Source organism: Patella vulgata, chromosome 8, assembly GCF_932274485.2.
Source record: "Patella vulgata chromosome 8, xgPatVulg1.2, whole genome shotgun sequence".
NCBI classification, from domain to species: Eukaryota; Metazoa; Mollusca; class Gastropoda; family Patellidae; genus Patella; species Patella vulgata.
The window spans coordinates 17,320,578-17,336,009 of record NC_065886.2 but is presented as its reverse complement, the minus strand read 5'-3'; the positions used below and the strand labels follow the sequence as shown (position 1 = coordinate 17,336,009).

The following is a 15,432-nucleotide window of genomic DNA, read 5'->3' as shown; positions in this document are numbered from 1 at the left end:
TTGACGATCTTTATTATCATTCAGTATATTCCCGTCCACAATGCGAAAATTTAATGCAAGATAATTGTCCCTTGTGCAATCTGCATGCATGCTTGAACCCAAATTTACAAGGAGTATTTATTACAACTTTCTTATCCTTGTGTGTAATGGGGTGATAAATATATATTCATGTTCAAGAAACGGGTGTTTTCAGATTTAGTTTAAGATTTAGATCCAATGGTTTGCATGGCAAAGAATTTGTATTTGAGTAATAAAATACATAGGCTATATTGTGAAGTTGTAATAATTTTAATAAGAAGTACAAAATTAAAATAACAATGATACACAGAAATCCCAATCATCTAAAAGCCAATATTCAATCTGCAAAATAGTTAATTAATAGTTAAAACAACAAAAAGTGTAATGACTAATCACTAAAAAACAACGGCAACAAATCACGAACGATAGAAGTATCAATTTCAAGCCAATGAATTTAGATCCGTTGATCGTGTAACTACTGATCTCTAAAACAACAGCTAATCACGATAACAAATATGTTTATTAATGACAAAACTCTAACCAAATACGTAATACTTTTCAGTGATCTGGAACCATCTCACACCGCCGGAAGTAGATATAGCTTCGATGTTAATGCAAACAACAGTTTCGGACATGCGCAAGTACCCAGGAGCAAACACACACCGGGGGTCAACTTAAACTGTCACATTCGGTGCAGAATCTTGACGATTTGGATCAGGCACACAGCAGACTAAATGCAGGTTCAGATTCAAAGTCCATTTAATCAATGATGAGGAGAGTTCAACAGGTCATTATGAAGGAAAACAGTTTTAAATATATCGTGGTTATTTACATATCTAATATTAGGAATACATTATAAAGATTTACACCATCTGTTAAATATTATCTTGAAATATATTGTAGAAACAAAAATCAGTTATTTGCAACAGATAGCGGAGTTATAAAGATTATATTTGTAACGGGAATCTAAAATAGATATTTTGAAGTAATAATCTCGGTATGTTAAAGTATAATGGTATGATTATAATGTAGGAAAAGACGGCATGGGTCGACAGCTGTTATTGTTAAATATATTCTTGGTAACTTCGATATATCAGGCATTTCAATGGTAAGGGAAGCAACTTTTGTCTCTTGCCATTGTATAACATCCGCTCCTCCCAGCGACGTTCCTAAACTGACTTCATAATACAGGTTCTTCCATGGGGACGTAAATAAATCTCTCCATGACATTTCCATAGATTTACCATCAAATGATCTGGCAATTAATAATTTTGAACCCGCTGAAATATATAGAATAATAATAATAGTTTCACTGCGTGATAAAATTCAAATAATATTAATAAAATAAGCATGTTACTATACTAAAAATGGGGCCAAAACAAAGTTCATCTGGTTAAATTCTCCATCATTGCCAATTTACAACTGTATATAGATGCACGAAAAGTGTTTTCGGTCTTTCGTCATAACCGGAAGTAAAAGAAACCTCAAACGGCATCATATCCGTTACAAACGGATAATATTACACATCATAGATCAAAAATGAAATATTTTTATTGACAGACTGACTTATACAAACCTTGTAAAATAGGAGGTTGTGCTACAGATGCTATTACTGTTGATAAAGAACTGTCTTGTCTTCCTAATACATTAATAGTAGAAACACAAACATTATAGTTAGAGTTAGGTTGTAGTGATAAACTTCTTAATTTAGCCTGGCTATAACCAATCTCTGTAACTCGAACTTCTTTATATAAATTATAACCTGGACCATACATTGATACCTGTAATAAAATCCATAAATCTAATACTTGTAACAACCATTCATATGTGACAGTTTATTTTAATATTTTCCGACCACTCGGGGTAATTTTTGTAAACCGAAACATTAAATCGTTTTATTATGAAAAAAGACACTGATATTTCTAGGAGCTGAAATGTGCACAGCTAAGAGTTAAAAGTACGATATGTTACAACGATCTGTGACCATTTCATGTTTCCCACTCATCTGGAATTTCTCCCCTTCTTAAAAATATACCTGTATAGATTTGATATCAATTATGGTATTTTCTAAATCCCATTTCAATCGTAAACTATCAGTCAATGGATAACAATCATCCTTCACCGGATATGCAGATACTCCATCTTGATGAATGGCGATATGTCCGTCTGCTATGGCAGCCATTTTGATTATAACCAGAACGCCATCACTAGTGGCTGTAGTTGGTAAACCAGCCTTATTATAACATCTTACAGTAGAATAAACTAGTTTAGAGTTCTGTATTTGATCAACACTGAGTTCAACTTGAACAAATGATTGTTGATCTGGTACAGGAGTAAATGGCTGTATATCAACACCGCCGTGCGTTGAACCTAGTATGTAAAACATTAATTGATAACAAAAAATAAAACTAGTTGATACAAATAATACAGAAATCTTTAACAATAATTACAATCAAGCTTCGACTGCAAAACCAAACCTATTAAAAATTTTTGTTAAATATATAGAGAAAGTCATTTGTTATACGTTGTAATGCAAAATAAAATGAAATAGGGTTTTACGTCCTACTACTGTTCTGTACTGAGTGGAGGCCAGTTCTAACCCTAACCCTAACCCTTTAAGCAGTGGGAGAAAAGCTGGGGACCCGGAACAAACCCACGAGGTTGGACATGCCACCCTACTCCTTGTCACGTGTACTGACTGGGCTAATGAAGACCGACATTCATCATACAGTGTTCTGTGAGGAGAGGTTTGCTCATAAGACATTAACAAACTAAGGTATTACAACGTTTCTAATTGTGAAGCATTGTCTATCGCCCATTTACAAACTACGTTATTACAGCGTAGCTAATTGTGAAGCATTACCTATAGCCCATTGACAAACTACATTATTACAACGTTGAGAATTGTAAAGTATTACCTATAGCCCATTGACAATATTCTACCCCCGATTCTTTATCTTCTACTTTCCAATTAACTGATATAAGTTTGGTTATCTGGAAATTTACATCATCCCCTAAAATAATCCAAATATGTAACATTTGCTTTATATTTAAAAAAAACAACAAAAACATATTTAAATCAACAATAGAGTTAAACAAGTTAATGTATTAGACTAGAAACAATTTTCGGGGCCATCGAATTGATGCAGATTCTTCTTTCACGATTTTGATGGCACCCGTAATGTGTTTTTGATACGAACCAAAGCACAAACAAGTTTAAACCTTCGAGGTGTTAGCATCATTGGTTTAGTAAACAGTACAATCCTGCCAAGTAATAACCAAGTTTCAACCCTGAACTTGGTGTTGATTACCATTCTGAATAGATCATCGGTTCTGTCAATTTTATTTAAATAGCTGATATTTCATTGTGGTGGCCAATAATATTTTCCATTAAAGTACCTCACAATAAAATTTCTTACCTATACCATCGTTTATCTCTGATATTATTGGCGGAGTCATATCGACAACAATACTCTCTGAATGGCTGACAGTTGTCAGTCCGGCGCCATTGGTTGACATCACGGTCAGGTATAGTAGTGTATTATGGGCTAATTTTAGACCGGATGCTGTAACTTGCTGATTTCCACCAACACTTGTGAACGCCCGAATCTGGTTTCCATCTTTCACGGTTCCTGAAATTAATATGATTGTTTTGGTTGAAAACTGTTGCCAAAACGATATTAGAAAAGACGAATGCTCCCATAGTAAATTTTCCAATATATTATTTGATACTAAAATCAACTTGGTTTCTAAATAAAATCTATGAAAACAGGAAATGTATTGCTATAACTAAATACCTACATGATTTAAACACTATTGTATTACTTAATTATAGTCACTGATATATTTACATATGGTAGTACATGTATTCAAAATAAACTTACCTAGTGCCCATTGATAATCTGTAATAGGACTTTGATCATCTTTAAAATGCCAGGTAAGATGAAGAGATGACCAATAAGGTCTAAACACTGTATGATGTATTAAATGATTAGAATCACTTGTTATATCTATATAATTAACTTGTTGTACATATACATCATCTACAGCTAATATCATATGTAATTTACTTGTACCAATTCTTATCACTTCTCTTGCTTCTCTTGGATGGAATACATAAGTAACTTTATTCCATAATATTAATGGCTGTTGGTCGATGTCACATATCCCCTGACATCGTTCTGGGTCAAGGCTGAAAGTGTGAGTTTCTTGTCCGAATTGCACGAAACCTTCCACGTTGTGATGCTCAATGCTAACATCATGTGGATATCCAACGTGTACTATAACATGGTAAGAACTTTGGGTGTTTAAATCAAAAACTGTTTGTTGAATATGACCTTTCACTTTAATATAGGCTCCACCCTCTTTTGAAACGGAAGGTGGTGACTGGATGATTTTAATACACGAGGTGGAGTCAATATACCAAGGAGCTGGTGGTTGGTCATCACATTCCTTATTTGATTCTGCCACGCCTTCTTCAAATGATGGATTGGCGATGCGATTTTCTCCAATATAATCTATATCAACCGGTACTGGGGGCGTGGTATCAATTGTAATACCATCAGACACCGCTACATCAGATTTTAACCCACTCCCATCTACAGCATACACTTTATTATAAATTTTCATACCTATAAAAATAAAATAGAAATGTCGTATTTGTTATAGTGGCAATAGATCACATTTGGAAACAAAAAATTCAGAAACCCATTCATTTTGCAGGAGATGGCGTGAGGCGTTATGGGATGGCCTTGAGGTATATTATATTTGAGCGGAATCTTTCCTCAGACAGTTAAAGAGATATCTTGTCCACTATACTACAATAGAGGACCAGTATCGCGCGTGTCTAGGCAAGACGAAAATATGACGAGTGATATATCCCTACTGTAGTATATATAATGTCACGATAATGAAAGGATTTTTATTTAATCATTTCAATCTATATCTGGTGGAAATTGAGATTTTATTCAATTAATATGGAAACACTGTATTTGAATGCCTACCATGATTTAAAGGTGAGGTTAGGTTTACAGACACTCTAGTATTTAATCCTACATTCTTCCAGTCGTGTATATTACAATCTGTAGTATTAAAATCAGTACCAATACACCAGTAATATTTAACTATACCAGTACCACTATCAGTAAAACCATACCATGATGAGGATATAACTGTTGTAGAGTATTGGTAATCTTTATCATAGATATCTGTAAAATTTGAATTAATAAGAGACCATATCCGCCAATTTATCATGGTTGTTTATAAAAAGCTGGAAATTTCTTTGCGAAATATCATGAAAATACGTACCAGATTTTAAAAAATTAAAATCGGCTAAATAAGTATAATGTGCCCCCCCCCCCACACGCACACACACACGCACCTCCCCCCCCCCCAAAAAAAAAAACGAAAAAAAAACCAAAACAAAAACAACAGAAGCCACAAATTGTAATTCTTCTACTTTGAAAGATCGCGACTTTTAAGCAAAGCGACAAAGATAACTGAAACTTTGGAGAATGATCGTACACAGAATTAGTTCAAGTAATTGGGGGGGGGGGGGTACCCTATATTCAATAATTTCAATAGATCACTTACCATTACCATCATGTATAATACCGGAAGTGGGAGTTGTATTGTCTATTAATATTCCATCACTATTGGCCCAGCTCAATAATCCTGCTTTATTATAAGCTAGTACAGTACTATAATATTCTCTATTCTCTTGTAGATTTAGATTAGTAGCTGTATAGACACTAGTATTTCCAGGTACTCTTGTAGATGACTGATGGACGTTGTGGCCTATATTTCAGAGAAAAAAACAAGACCGCTATTGATTACATTATTAAAGGCGATTATATTGAAAATTTCAGTCAAAATTCTCTATTCTGGGGTAAGTTATCAGTGTTTGCGGTTTTGCTAAGAATAGAGTGGTCTCGAATTTTATTGCTGCCATTGTTACGATAATAAACAATGTCTCGATTATCGTACTTCAAATCATCATATTCACTTTTGACGGTGTATCTCTTTGCGAGTGAAATGGGGCCGTCAGGTAAGCTGCCCATATGAACTGTTTATGTTCATGTGTATGCTATTGGCCTGTTATTAACATACTCTGGTTACCTCTAATAAAAACAGCAGTGCATTTCCGCAGTTTTGTATTGTTTCTGAATATCCCCTACTTTTTTGAAGAGTATAGATCTTTAAGACTTACTATACTAGATAATGAGATTGGGCGGGGCCGATTAAAAAATGTCCTATAAATGTTTTCGTTAAGCATTCTGGTTAGAAAATGTTATTCAATGTAATACTGTTAGTATTAAAACCCACCTTGCGGATGTGTGCTTATGTAAGGCTTAAAATAATCGAATCCATGAATTCCTCCTCTAAATTTATTCTTCCAACCAACAATAATCTGATTGCTGGATGTTTGGTAATCTATATCGTTAACACTTGATATAGTTTCTAATTCTTTTATCTGGATAAAAAATAGAGAAATATGTTATATCACAAAATCAAATAAATAGTTCTATTTAAAATAGGTTAATCAAAACGGGAAAACATTAGTCGATATAATTAAATAGTTTGATGTCTTTAACTTATTTCTATCTACTTATAGGTTAATCAAAACGGGAAAACATTAGTCGATATAATTAAATAGTTTGGTGTCTTTAACTTATTTCTGTCTACTTACAGCAGCTTCCGCTATGTGACTGACACTCGGAGCAGACGTCAGTGGTGTAATACCAGGAGACTTAAATATCGCATATTGATTTGTATTATACCATACCCTTACAAATACACTATATGTTATAGACTTATCTAAAACTTTAGCTGGAATACATAAAATAGTATTGCGAAATTACATGTACTAGAAAAACAAGGGGACCTAAAGGATATCCCTGTGACACACATTTACAAGCAAGAAGATTTTTGTTTATAGAGCTTTATACGTATGTTTCGATGTTTATAGTTGAATGTATTGATAAGGTATCCTATTGTAACTGAGTGAAGTTTATGTGCTTTGTTAATATTACATACTAATAAATATAAATTATTGATGATTGTTTCTTGAAAGAAATGAATAACAATTTTGAAAGGTATACCTGTAGGTAAAGTAATTATAGTTTCGGTATTTTCACCAACATCAAACCATGTTCTTTCTGTATCAGTATCATATATTCCACTGGGGGAATTTTCACCGGGATGTCCGGCACTGCATTCATATCTACAATATCATATGCTGAGTTTGAATTCCTGGTAATTGCTATGTAGTTAATAATGAACAAAAATGGCCTTGGCAGGCTGAAGCTTAGGGCCTCAAGATCTAGTGGGCCTGCGGCAAAATTGTATGATATTTTTGCCACAACCACACGCCTTTTTTACACGCACTTTAGTCTTAAACATCCATCATCATCGGGTTATTAAATAGGTTTAGTTTACCTTATAGACGAGAGACATTGTTGTTTTTTTTATAGGGGTTTAATTTACCTTATAGATGAGAGATATTGTTGGTTTATTAAAGATATTTAATTTATTGTCCCCCGCCTTTCGAAGAAAGCAGGGGACTATTAAAATGGGTTCGTCCGTCTGTCTGTCCGTCTGTCCGTCCGTCTGTCCGTCCGTCTGTCTGTCCGTCTGTCTGTCCGTCACACTTTTTGGGACACAATAACTCTCTTCCTAATTGAGCTAGAATGTTCAAACTTGGTGTATGTGTTTATTAGGTCAATGCCTTGATGGAGTTCGAAGATGAGCATTTTCCGCTTAGGGTAAGCAGAGATAAGCAATTTGATTGGTTGATGCTTTGGGACACGATAACTCTCTTCCTAATTGGGCTAGAATGTTCAAACTTGGTGTATGTGTTGATTAGGTCAATGCCTTGATGGAGTTCGAAGATGAGCATTTTCCGCTTAGGGTAAGCAGAGATAAGCAATTTGATTTGTTGATGCTTTGGGACACGATAACTTTAGTTCTAATTAAGTGAGATTGATGAAACTTGGTGTATAGTTTCATTACAGTAATACCTTGACTAAGTTTGATAATGAGCATTTTCTGCTCAGGGTAAGCAGCAATTTGATTGGTTGATACTTTGGGGCACGATAACTCTCTTCCTAATTGAGCTAGAATGTTCAAACTTGGTGTATGTGTTGATTAGGTCAATGCCTTGATGGAGTTCGAAGATGAGCATTTTCCGCTTAGGGTAAGCAGAGATAAGCAATTTGATTGGTTGATGCTTTGGGACACGATAACTTTAGTTCTAATTAAGTGAGATTGATGAAACTTGGTGTATAGTTTCATTACAGTAATACCTTGACTAAGTTTGATAATGAGCATTTTCTGCTCAGGGTAAGCAGAGCGATACGCAATTTGATTGGTCGAGACTTTGGAAAACAATAACTCTCCTACTTTGATTGTTAGACTATAAGTAAAGATATACTGTTTGATTGTTCAATACTTTGTAAAAGATAATTTGTGATAAATTTATATGTGTCCTCTAATTATTTTCCTATTTCGGCGGGGGACATCAGCCTCACTGTTGGCTTGTCTAAGTTTAATTTACCTTATAGGAGAGATACCTTGTAGGTTTATTATGCTCCATCTGGCAGCTAGAAAATTATAAGACGATGTGTAGTAAGTCTGTGCAGCATCAGATGACATCAAATTATTCATGTCAGTAACTTGGATAATGTTATTTGGATTCCCTGCAAGGATGATTATAAATAAAATATGAATCACATGTCGGATAGCATAACATATACAAAAACATAGAAAAATCAGGAATAGTGTGGCATATAACATCTGAAATTATTTATGGTAGACTAAACACAGTTAGTCATTACTGTGGCGAATGTGATGGTAAACATAGCAGAAAAGTTCACAAAGAATTAATTAAATAATATGAATAGTTTTAATAAAGTTGATAGATATATACCTGTTGAGATGTCACTACAGTTTTCAGCATCTGAACATGTTTTGTCTTGTGCAGCACAAACACAATGTCCAAGACAATTATACGGTTGACATCTCCTGACCAAATCTAACATTCCTCCTTCTACAAGTTCAAATTCAGAATGAGCAGGCTGACTTTTTAATCCAACCTATGTCAAAAATAAAAGTGAGATGATATGTAACACAATAAAACAACTAGAATTAAAACATATTCGTGGTTAATAGATACGGATGCTGAAGTGTCAATTTTGCTAAAGCCTGATACACCCGATTTAGATGTGTAATTTCTCATGTTCTACTGTAGTACATATGATATACTAGAAAATGATTAAATAGCAAATAATTACCCCGTTAACAGCCCATACAGATATGAAAACAGAATTGCCCATATGTAGTGTCTTGGTAGTTATTGTAACTGATTGTACCATTCCTTCATCATTAAAATTATCTCCAGCCACATGTTGAAACGTGGTTTGTTGATCGCCCTGTTAAAATATTTTATCAGAAAAGAATTTCGTGAAGTAAAGAAAATATGTCATATTACCTAAGCTTAATTGGGGATCGAAGCCATGCATTTTATTTATAAGATTGGGGGTGTTTGAATGCAGCAAATTTACTCCAAAATTGTATTATTCTCAAGAATACGAAATATTACCGTAATCAGAGATACTTACCTGGTTGAGATCAGTAAAGAAAGGTTTTGTTCCTACACTGACTTTATACTCGGTTATACCAGTATGCAGATCGGCAAATCCCAACCATGCTAACTTAATAGACGTAGTAGACCAGTGGTTCCAGTTATTCCTATCTCTGTTTAAGTTAGCGGCGTGGTCAGTATCAATAGCAAACATACCTGAAATAACATTCACAAAATATTTCATCGGAGAAGATGCGCAGTTTGTATGCTGGTAAAACTTTAATTCTTTATAATTATCAGATTACTTATTCATTTTCGAGTGGAAAACAAATAATAATAATAATAATAATAAATATTAATAAATTAAAATTGTCAGATTTCTAGTGCATTTAAATTTATTTAGATCGAGAATTAGTGATCAGATATCACGCACGTTGTTCAGATATAATGCAACCATAATCATAACCAAAACCATCCACAGAAAGAATACACGTACCTCTGGTAGGTGATGTAGAATCAACTGTTATATCATCTGTAACACTCGACTGACACAAACCAGCTAAATTACAACCAATCACTTTAACTTTATATTTACTACCGTCGTGTAGAACTAGACCAGAAAACGTAAACTCTGTTACCACACTAGGAATCTGAAACAAAAACAGTAATATAGTCTCTAAAATTAAAAGTATTCCAACTATACAATTAATTTTCACCGTTCATTAGTCAAACCCGTAATACGACTGCATTTTTAAAATAGTAATATATCCAACTATACAATTTTACCCCGGCACTGTCAATTGGACATCCTCGTATTGCCACTTTATTTTTCTTTTAATTACTGAATTCATTATAGGCATGCTATTTTCTGTTTCATTTTTTTAAAAAACAAAGTATGTTTAACATTAATGTTAGGACTTACCTCCATATCCGAAAAACAAAACATGTTTAAAATTAATGTTAGGACGTACCTCCATAGCTGAAGAATTGAAATCTCCCAATAAATGAGGTGAAATAGAAATGTATTGTCTTTCTATATCTGATTCATCATCAGTAAACTTCCATTCAATTTTAATACTAGATTTTGATATCGTAGTTGAAGGTAAAATAGAACTAAACGTTGAGACAGGAACTGCCCTTTGTACCACTACTGGTAATGTTGTATCGATTTTAAAACCATTTGATGTAACTTCGCTGTATAAACCTAATAATATAAAATCTAGGTACAGTGGTGACTGTGAAATGCACAAATAATACAAACGATGATGATATAAATATAATAGAAATCCTATACAATTTTACAAAAGAAAGATGTCGCCCATGTTTCTATATTCTTGCCCACAAAGGAGTGATAACTCTAACCAATTTTAGAAAGGGGGAATAGTTCGTGAAGGACCCCTTTAACAAAAGAAAGATGTCGATTCGTCTATAATGAAGCCATGTCTAAAGGACATGGCCCCCATGTTTCTATATTCTTGCCCACAAAGGGGTGATAACTCTAACCAATTTTAGAAAGGGAGAATATGTCGTGTAGGATCCCTTTTACTACTTATACATCAACCGAGCCGTCCCTAAAACCGGTTATAGCATATTGCGAATTTATACATTGGGCCCACAACAGCAATGCTTGTTCAAATACGATATAACTTATATTATTGTTTTTGTAAGTATCATTAGGGTCATTAAAATAATTTGAGTCATACCTGCTTTATTGTAACATCTAACAGTAATATAAATTCTAGTATCAGTAGGCAATAGTTTATTATCAGGTAAATTAGATCTATAGGTCAGTTCGACCACTGGTAAAATTTGAGGGCTAAGTATCTCTTCGCCTCCAATGGTTGTTCCTACTCTCCATTCATATCTCGCTATACCAGATTGTGCATCTTTAAACCCATGCCATTTGGCACCAACAAAGTTTCTGAAACCAGGATGATAATCCTTAAAAAGTTGCACATAACACATTATGTTAACTTATTCAGTAGTAGAATCTGATTTTGGACGATAATAATTGCAACACTCTTATATAACCCTATACTAGCTGCCGAGAACCGCTTTATGAATGTCAATCATCTAATTAAGATAGGTTGCCAGCTAAATCGCCAGGTCGACAAGGGTTGCATTACCGGAAATTATTCAAATTAAATAGGATTCTTCATATCAATAATGTATACATATAATATCAATTTTAAAACAATCAGATGATTAAAGGTAGTCTATAGAGTGTTCAGAAGAAATTGTGAACGGACGGACGGGCGAGATGGCAATATACGACTACATCTCCATGTGGGCGTATAAAAATGGGTTATTGTTAAATGCCTTCTAAGACAATATCTACTGCAGCGGTCCCACAGCTGAGGAGACTCGATAACCGTGATCCAATCATATTCGTGGATCCTCATGTCTATTTTATAGTTTGCCCTGAAAACGGAAAACTAAACAGACTTGATAACCCTGTTTCAATTACCTGGTTGCTTGGAATTCTACATCTAAATCTTTCGTTCCATCTAAAACTCTTCCCACGTCCGGTGGTGTCACGTCAATTATTACACCATCAGAAATGGCCGACGTACACATGTCCGCCATATTGCACCCTGTTACCGTGGTGATATATTTTGTTCCAGGAGTCAATTTGGACGGTGGAAAGGTAAAATCTGAAATATGTGTCGGTTTTAACATTTATAAGAACATATACCTAATTTATTTTAAAGAGAATAGCTTATATTTTTACAATAAAACTTAACTACTATCTGAAATATGTATCGGTTGTTAAAATTTATTAGAACACCTACCAAATTTATTTTAACGAAACTAGACCTTATTTTTACAATAAAACTTAACTACCTCTTCTTGGGAATATTTATTACTAGTTCTATGAAAGATTGTAGTTTGTAATAATATTTTCCTTACGTGTAGATATTCCTGTTTTGATTTCTGGAATTATGTCATCACAATCATCACAGGTACCAACTTTAACAGTATAGTATTGCATTGATGAATGGGGATCATGAAATCCTTGCCATCTAACAGAAAGTGGTGATTCGTTAGTTATATAATCTACGTCATCTCCGGTATAGTTTGTATTAAGAATATCGATGACATGTCCTGTGGTAGGAGGAGCTGTGTCTACTGTCACTGGATGAGATATTAATGTAGTAGATAACCCTGCACCATTAATGGCCTGAAACATCACAATAGACAAGAGTTATTTTAAATTTGGTATATAGAATACAAAGATAAGTAGCATGTAGCATGAATTTGAAAACTTTTCTATTGGAAATTTCATCAGTTATAGCAAACCGTCTAAAAGATTTGCATCAATTTCTTTGAAATAATAAAGGGGTAAATAATAAAGCGCAATGTAAATTGAAAACCATATGACCATTCTCTTGGTTTGTTCCCACTTTATCTATAGTTACATCAACCATAATTCATTAAAGAGATATACCTGAACTGTGACGTAATAAACGTGTCCATCTTGTAATTTTTGTTCTAAATTCGCTTCATCACAATCATTATTTGTTATCATATATCCCCTTATGTTTTCATGACCTGGTCTAGTACCTATTGCCCACCGATACTGACTTATACCGCTTTCGGTGTCTTTAAATGATCCGCCCCAACTGTAAATAAATCATATAAAAGGGATGATGCACTTCAATTGTCAATAAATCAAATAAAATGGCACAGACACTTTAATACATTATTTACAAACATGCAGTGTGCTATGAGGGTGAACTTTCAACTGCCAAGGGATCTTATACATGGGATCGAAACCGAGGCATTCTGTTCTTTTACGTTTACAAGGAACTTAGATGTTTCATTACACCCAAACGACTAGACCGTTCTTTGCCAGGCCACCCGTCTTAGCGAATGCGACGACCTTCTGAAATCGAAGTCCAAAGCATCGATTCATTTAGCTATAAATGATAAAAGGTATCGTGCACATGTCGAGGTAGGCTTACTATTTCACGCCTTCAGAAACACCGGTTTTCAAATACTTTCGCTGGGGTTGATGGCTTTCATTGTGTTTTGTTTACTAACACTAGATTCTATATAAACCTACCACGCAGACAATACATCATTTGACTGTATATATGTATTAGTAAATTGTATAGGTTTAGATGTAGTTTCTGGTGGACTATTATCAATTATGAAACCTTCTGATGAAACGGTTTTTGTTCTGTTTACAAAATCAATTGCTGAAAATAAAAGAAAACAATATTAACACTTAACAAGCAATAGTGGCGCCAGCTTATGGAACCAACGGATAAAAGAAATGGGTGTATACTAACGAACGAGCAATTTTGCCAAGCGGGCAATAGAAATCAATTCATTTTGCATAGAAGATCGGGGTGTGTAGATTTACAATTAATTACACGAATGTAATACATGATTGACAAATTTAATTTAATGGTTTCTATTTGCTTTTATTTAAATTATACATTTTTTGTAAACAGAAAAACTGAATTTATACTTACCTTCTACAGTGACGTAATAAGTGTGGCCATTTTGTAAAGAAAGATGGTGTAATATTTTATGATTTATCAAACCAACATTATGTTTAGTTACAATATCTTCACCTCCCTCTATAGAACCTTTATAAGTAAAAGAAAATTTACAGAATGTAAAGAACAGCATATTTACAGATTGACAATAAGGTATGTTCGTTCACTTTTAACTTGTTGATTGAGCGATCACTGTCGCATCTTTGAAAAACTGTAACCATACCGATATATAAATGATATTTTGATATTCCACTTGGATGAACAGTTTTTCCACCATTTTCTTCTACGTCAAGAAAGCTATCCCAGTAAACAGCAACATCACTGTCGGACGACTGAAATAATATATTGGTTATTCATATACAACCACCACTACAACTACGCAAAAAAAAAATATATTTCTATACATTACGAATTGTATAATGGAAAAGGTAAGCTTAATCAAATACTAGAAACAACAGATAGCTATATAGCATATTGTCCGAGGATGGAACCATTATACCGAAACACTATTAATCGGTCTAACAGGGAATTACAAGGAATGAATGACACATCAAATCTTATATGTGTTCGAGTATACTGGGATCGCGACAACGGGATTCGACAATATTTATATAGAAATATTACTTGATATTTAAAATCTTTGAAGTTCTCCACCCAAACCCGACCACCATTTGGTGGAGTCAAATCAACAGTTACTCCATCACTACAAGCGTTTACTTCTTCCAAATCTTCCGTCCATTTTTCATGACCAGCAACAGCAGCATCAGCACGGATACAGATATAATACCGTCTTCCATGTTTTAAAATATTTGGATTTAATACATTGATGTATTCCTTTTCTGTGAAAAGAAATAAAAATAAATGCGGTGAAATTGAAGTCTTAATGATAACGTCAATGAAGTATCCTGCAAAGTAAGTGTTCTTTTTGTCGATCAATCAATCAATCAATCAATCAATCAATCAACACAAAATTTGTATAGTAGACAATTCCAGAGAAATGTGCTGCAGAATGAAAAGATCGTTTAGTGTGTTCAAGTTTGATAGCAGGAATTACTAATAATGACTTGTTCTGTGATATTAGGGTTCTACTGAGTAGATCTTTTATGCATTGTGGTGCTTAATTGTCGAGTGCTTTAAAATTCATTAACAGTATATTGAAAATGATTCGCCGATTTATGTGTTGCCAATGGAGGGTTATTAATGTTGGTTTAAAGCTGAACTCCGATTACAAAACTACAGAAATAATCAAATAAAAAACCCATTTACACCCTAAATAATCGCCATACTTGTTTTCAAGTTGTAGAATATCATGAACGATTGTACGGC

The 15,432-nt window shown here is 33.9% G+C and overlaps 1 protein-coding gene across 1 annotated transcript; it reads right to left on the bottom strand.

Annotated features, from left to right (window-relative positions):
* Nucleotides 1–269: 269 nt before the first annotated feature.
* On the bottom strand, nt 270–14,276 carry LOC126830714 (uncharacterized). The gene is made up of 23 exons (XM_056102643.1): nt 14,080–14,276; nt 13,665–13,800; nt 13,047–13,221; nt 12,509–12,779; nt 12,066–12,252; nt 11,302–11,519; nt 10,570–10,802; nt 10,095–10,248; nt 9,636–9,814; nt 9,309–9,446; nt 8,945–9,110; nt 8,573–8,714; nt 7,119–7,240; nt 6,707–6,846; nt 6,343–6,490; nt 5,611–5,814; nt 5,022–5,225; nt 3,903–4,649; nt 3,438–3,650; nt 2,937–3,032; nt 2,054–2,388; nt 1,595–1,799; nt 270–1,298 (listed from the first exon to the last, which is right to left on the bottom strand). The coding sequence occupies exons 1-23, from the start codon at nt 14,237–14,239 to the stop codon at nt 1,021–1,023; spliced, it is 4,851 nt and encodes a 1,616-aa protein (XP_055958618.1). The 5' UTR covers nt 14,240–14,276; the 3' UTR covers nt 270–1,020.
* Between the last annotated feature and the right edge of the window lie 1,156 nt (nt 14,277–15,432).

What these genes read in the sequence shown, in the direction of transcription:
- LOC126830714 (XM_056102643.1), bottom strand. Translation starts at nt 14,239, where the DNA reads ATGCTGTTCTTTACATTCTGTAAATTTTCTTTTACTTATAAAGGTTCT. An exon ending in CTGTAGTGACATCTCAACAG is followed by an intron (nt 8,715 to 8,944) that starts GTATATATCTAT and finishes TCATCCTTGCAG; the next exon opens with GGAATCCAAATAACATTATC. An exon ending in CATAAGCACACATCCGCAAG is followed by an intron (nt 5,815 to 6,342) that starts GTGGGTTTTAAT and finishes TCTGAAATATAG; the next exon opens with GCCACAACGTCCATCAGTCA.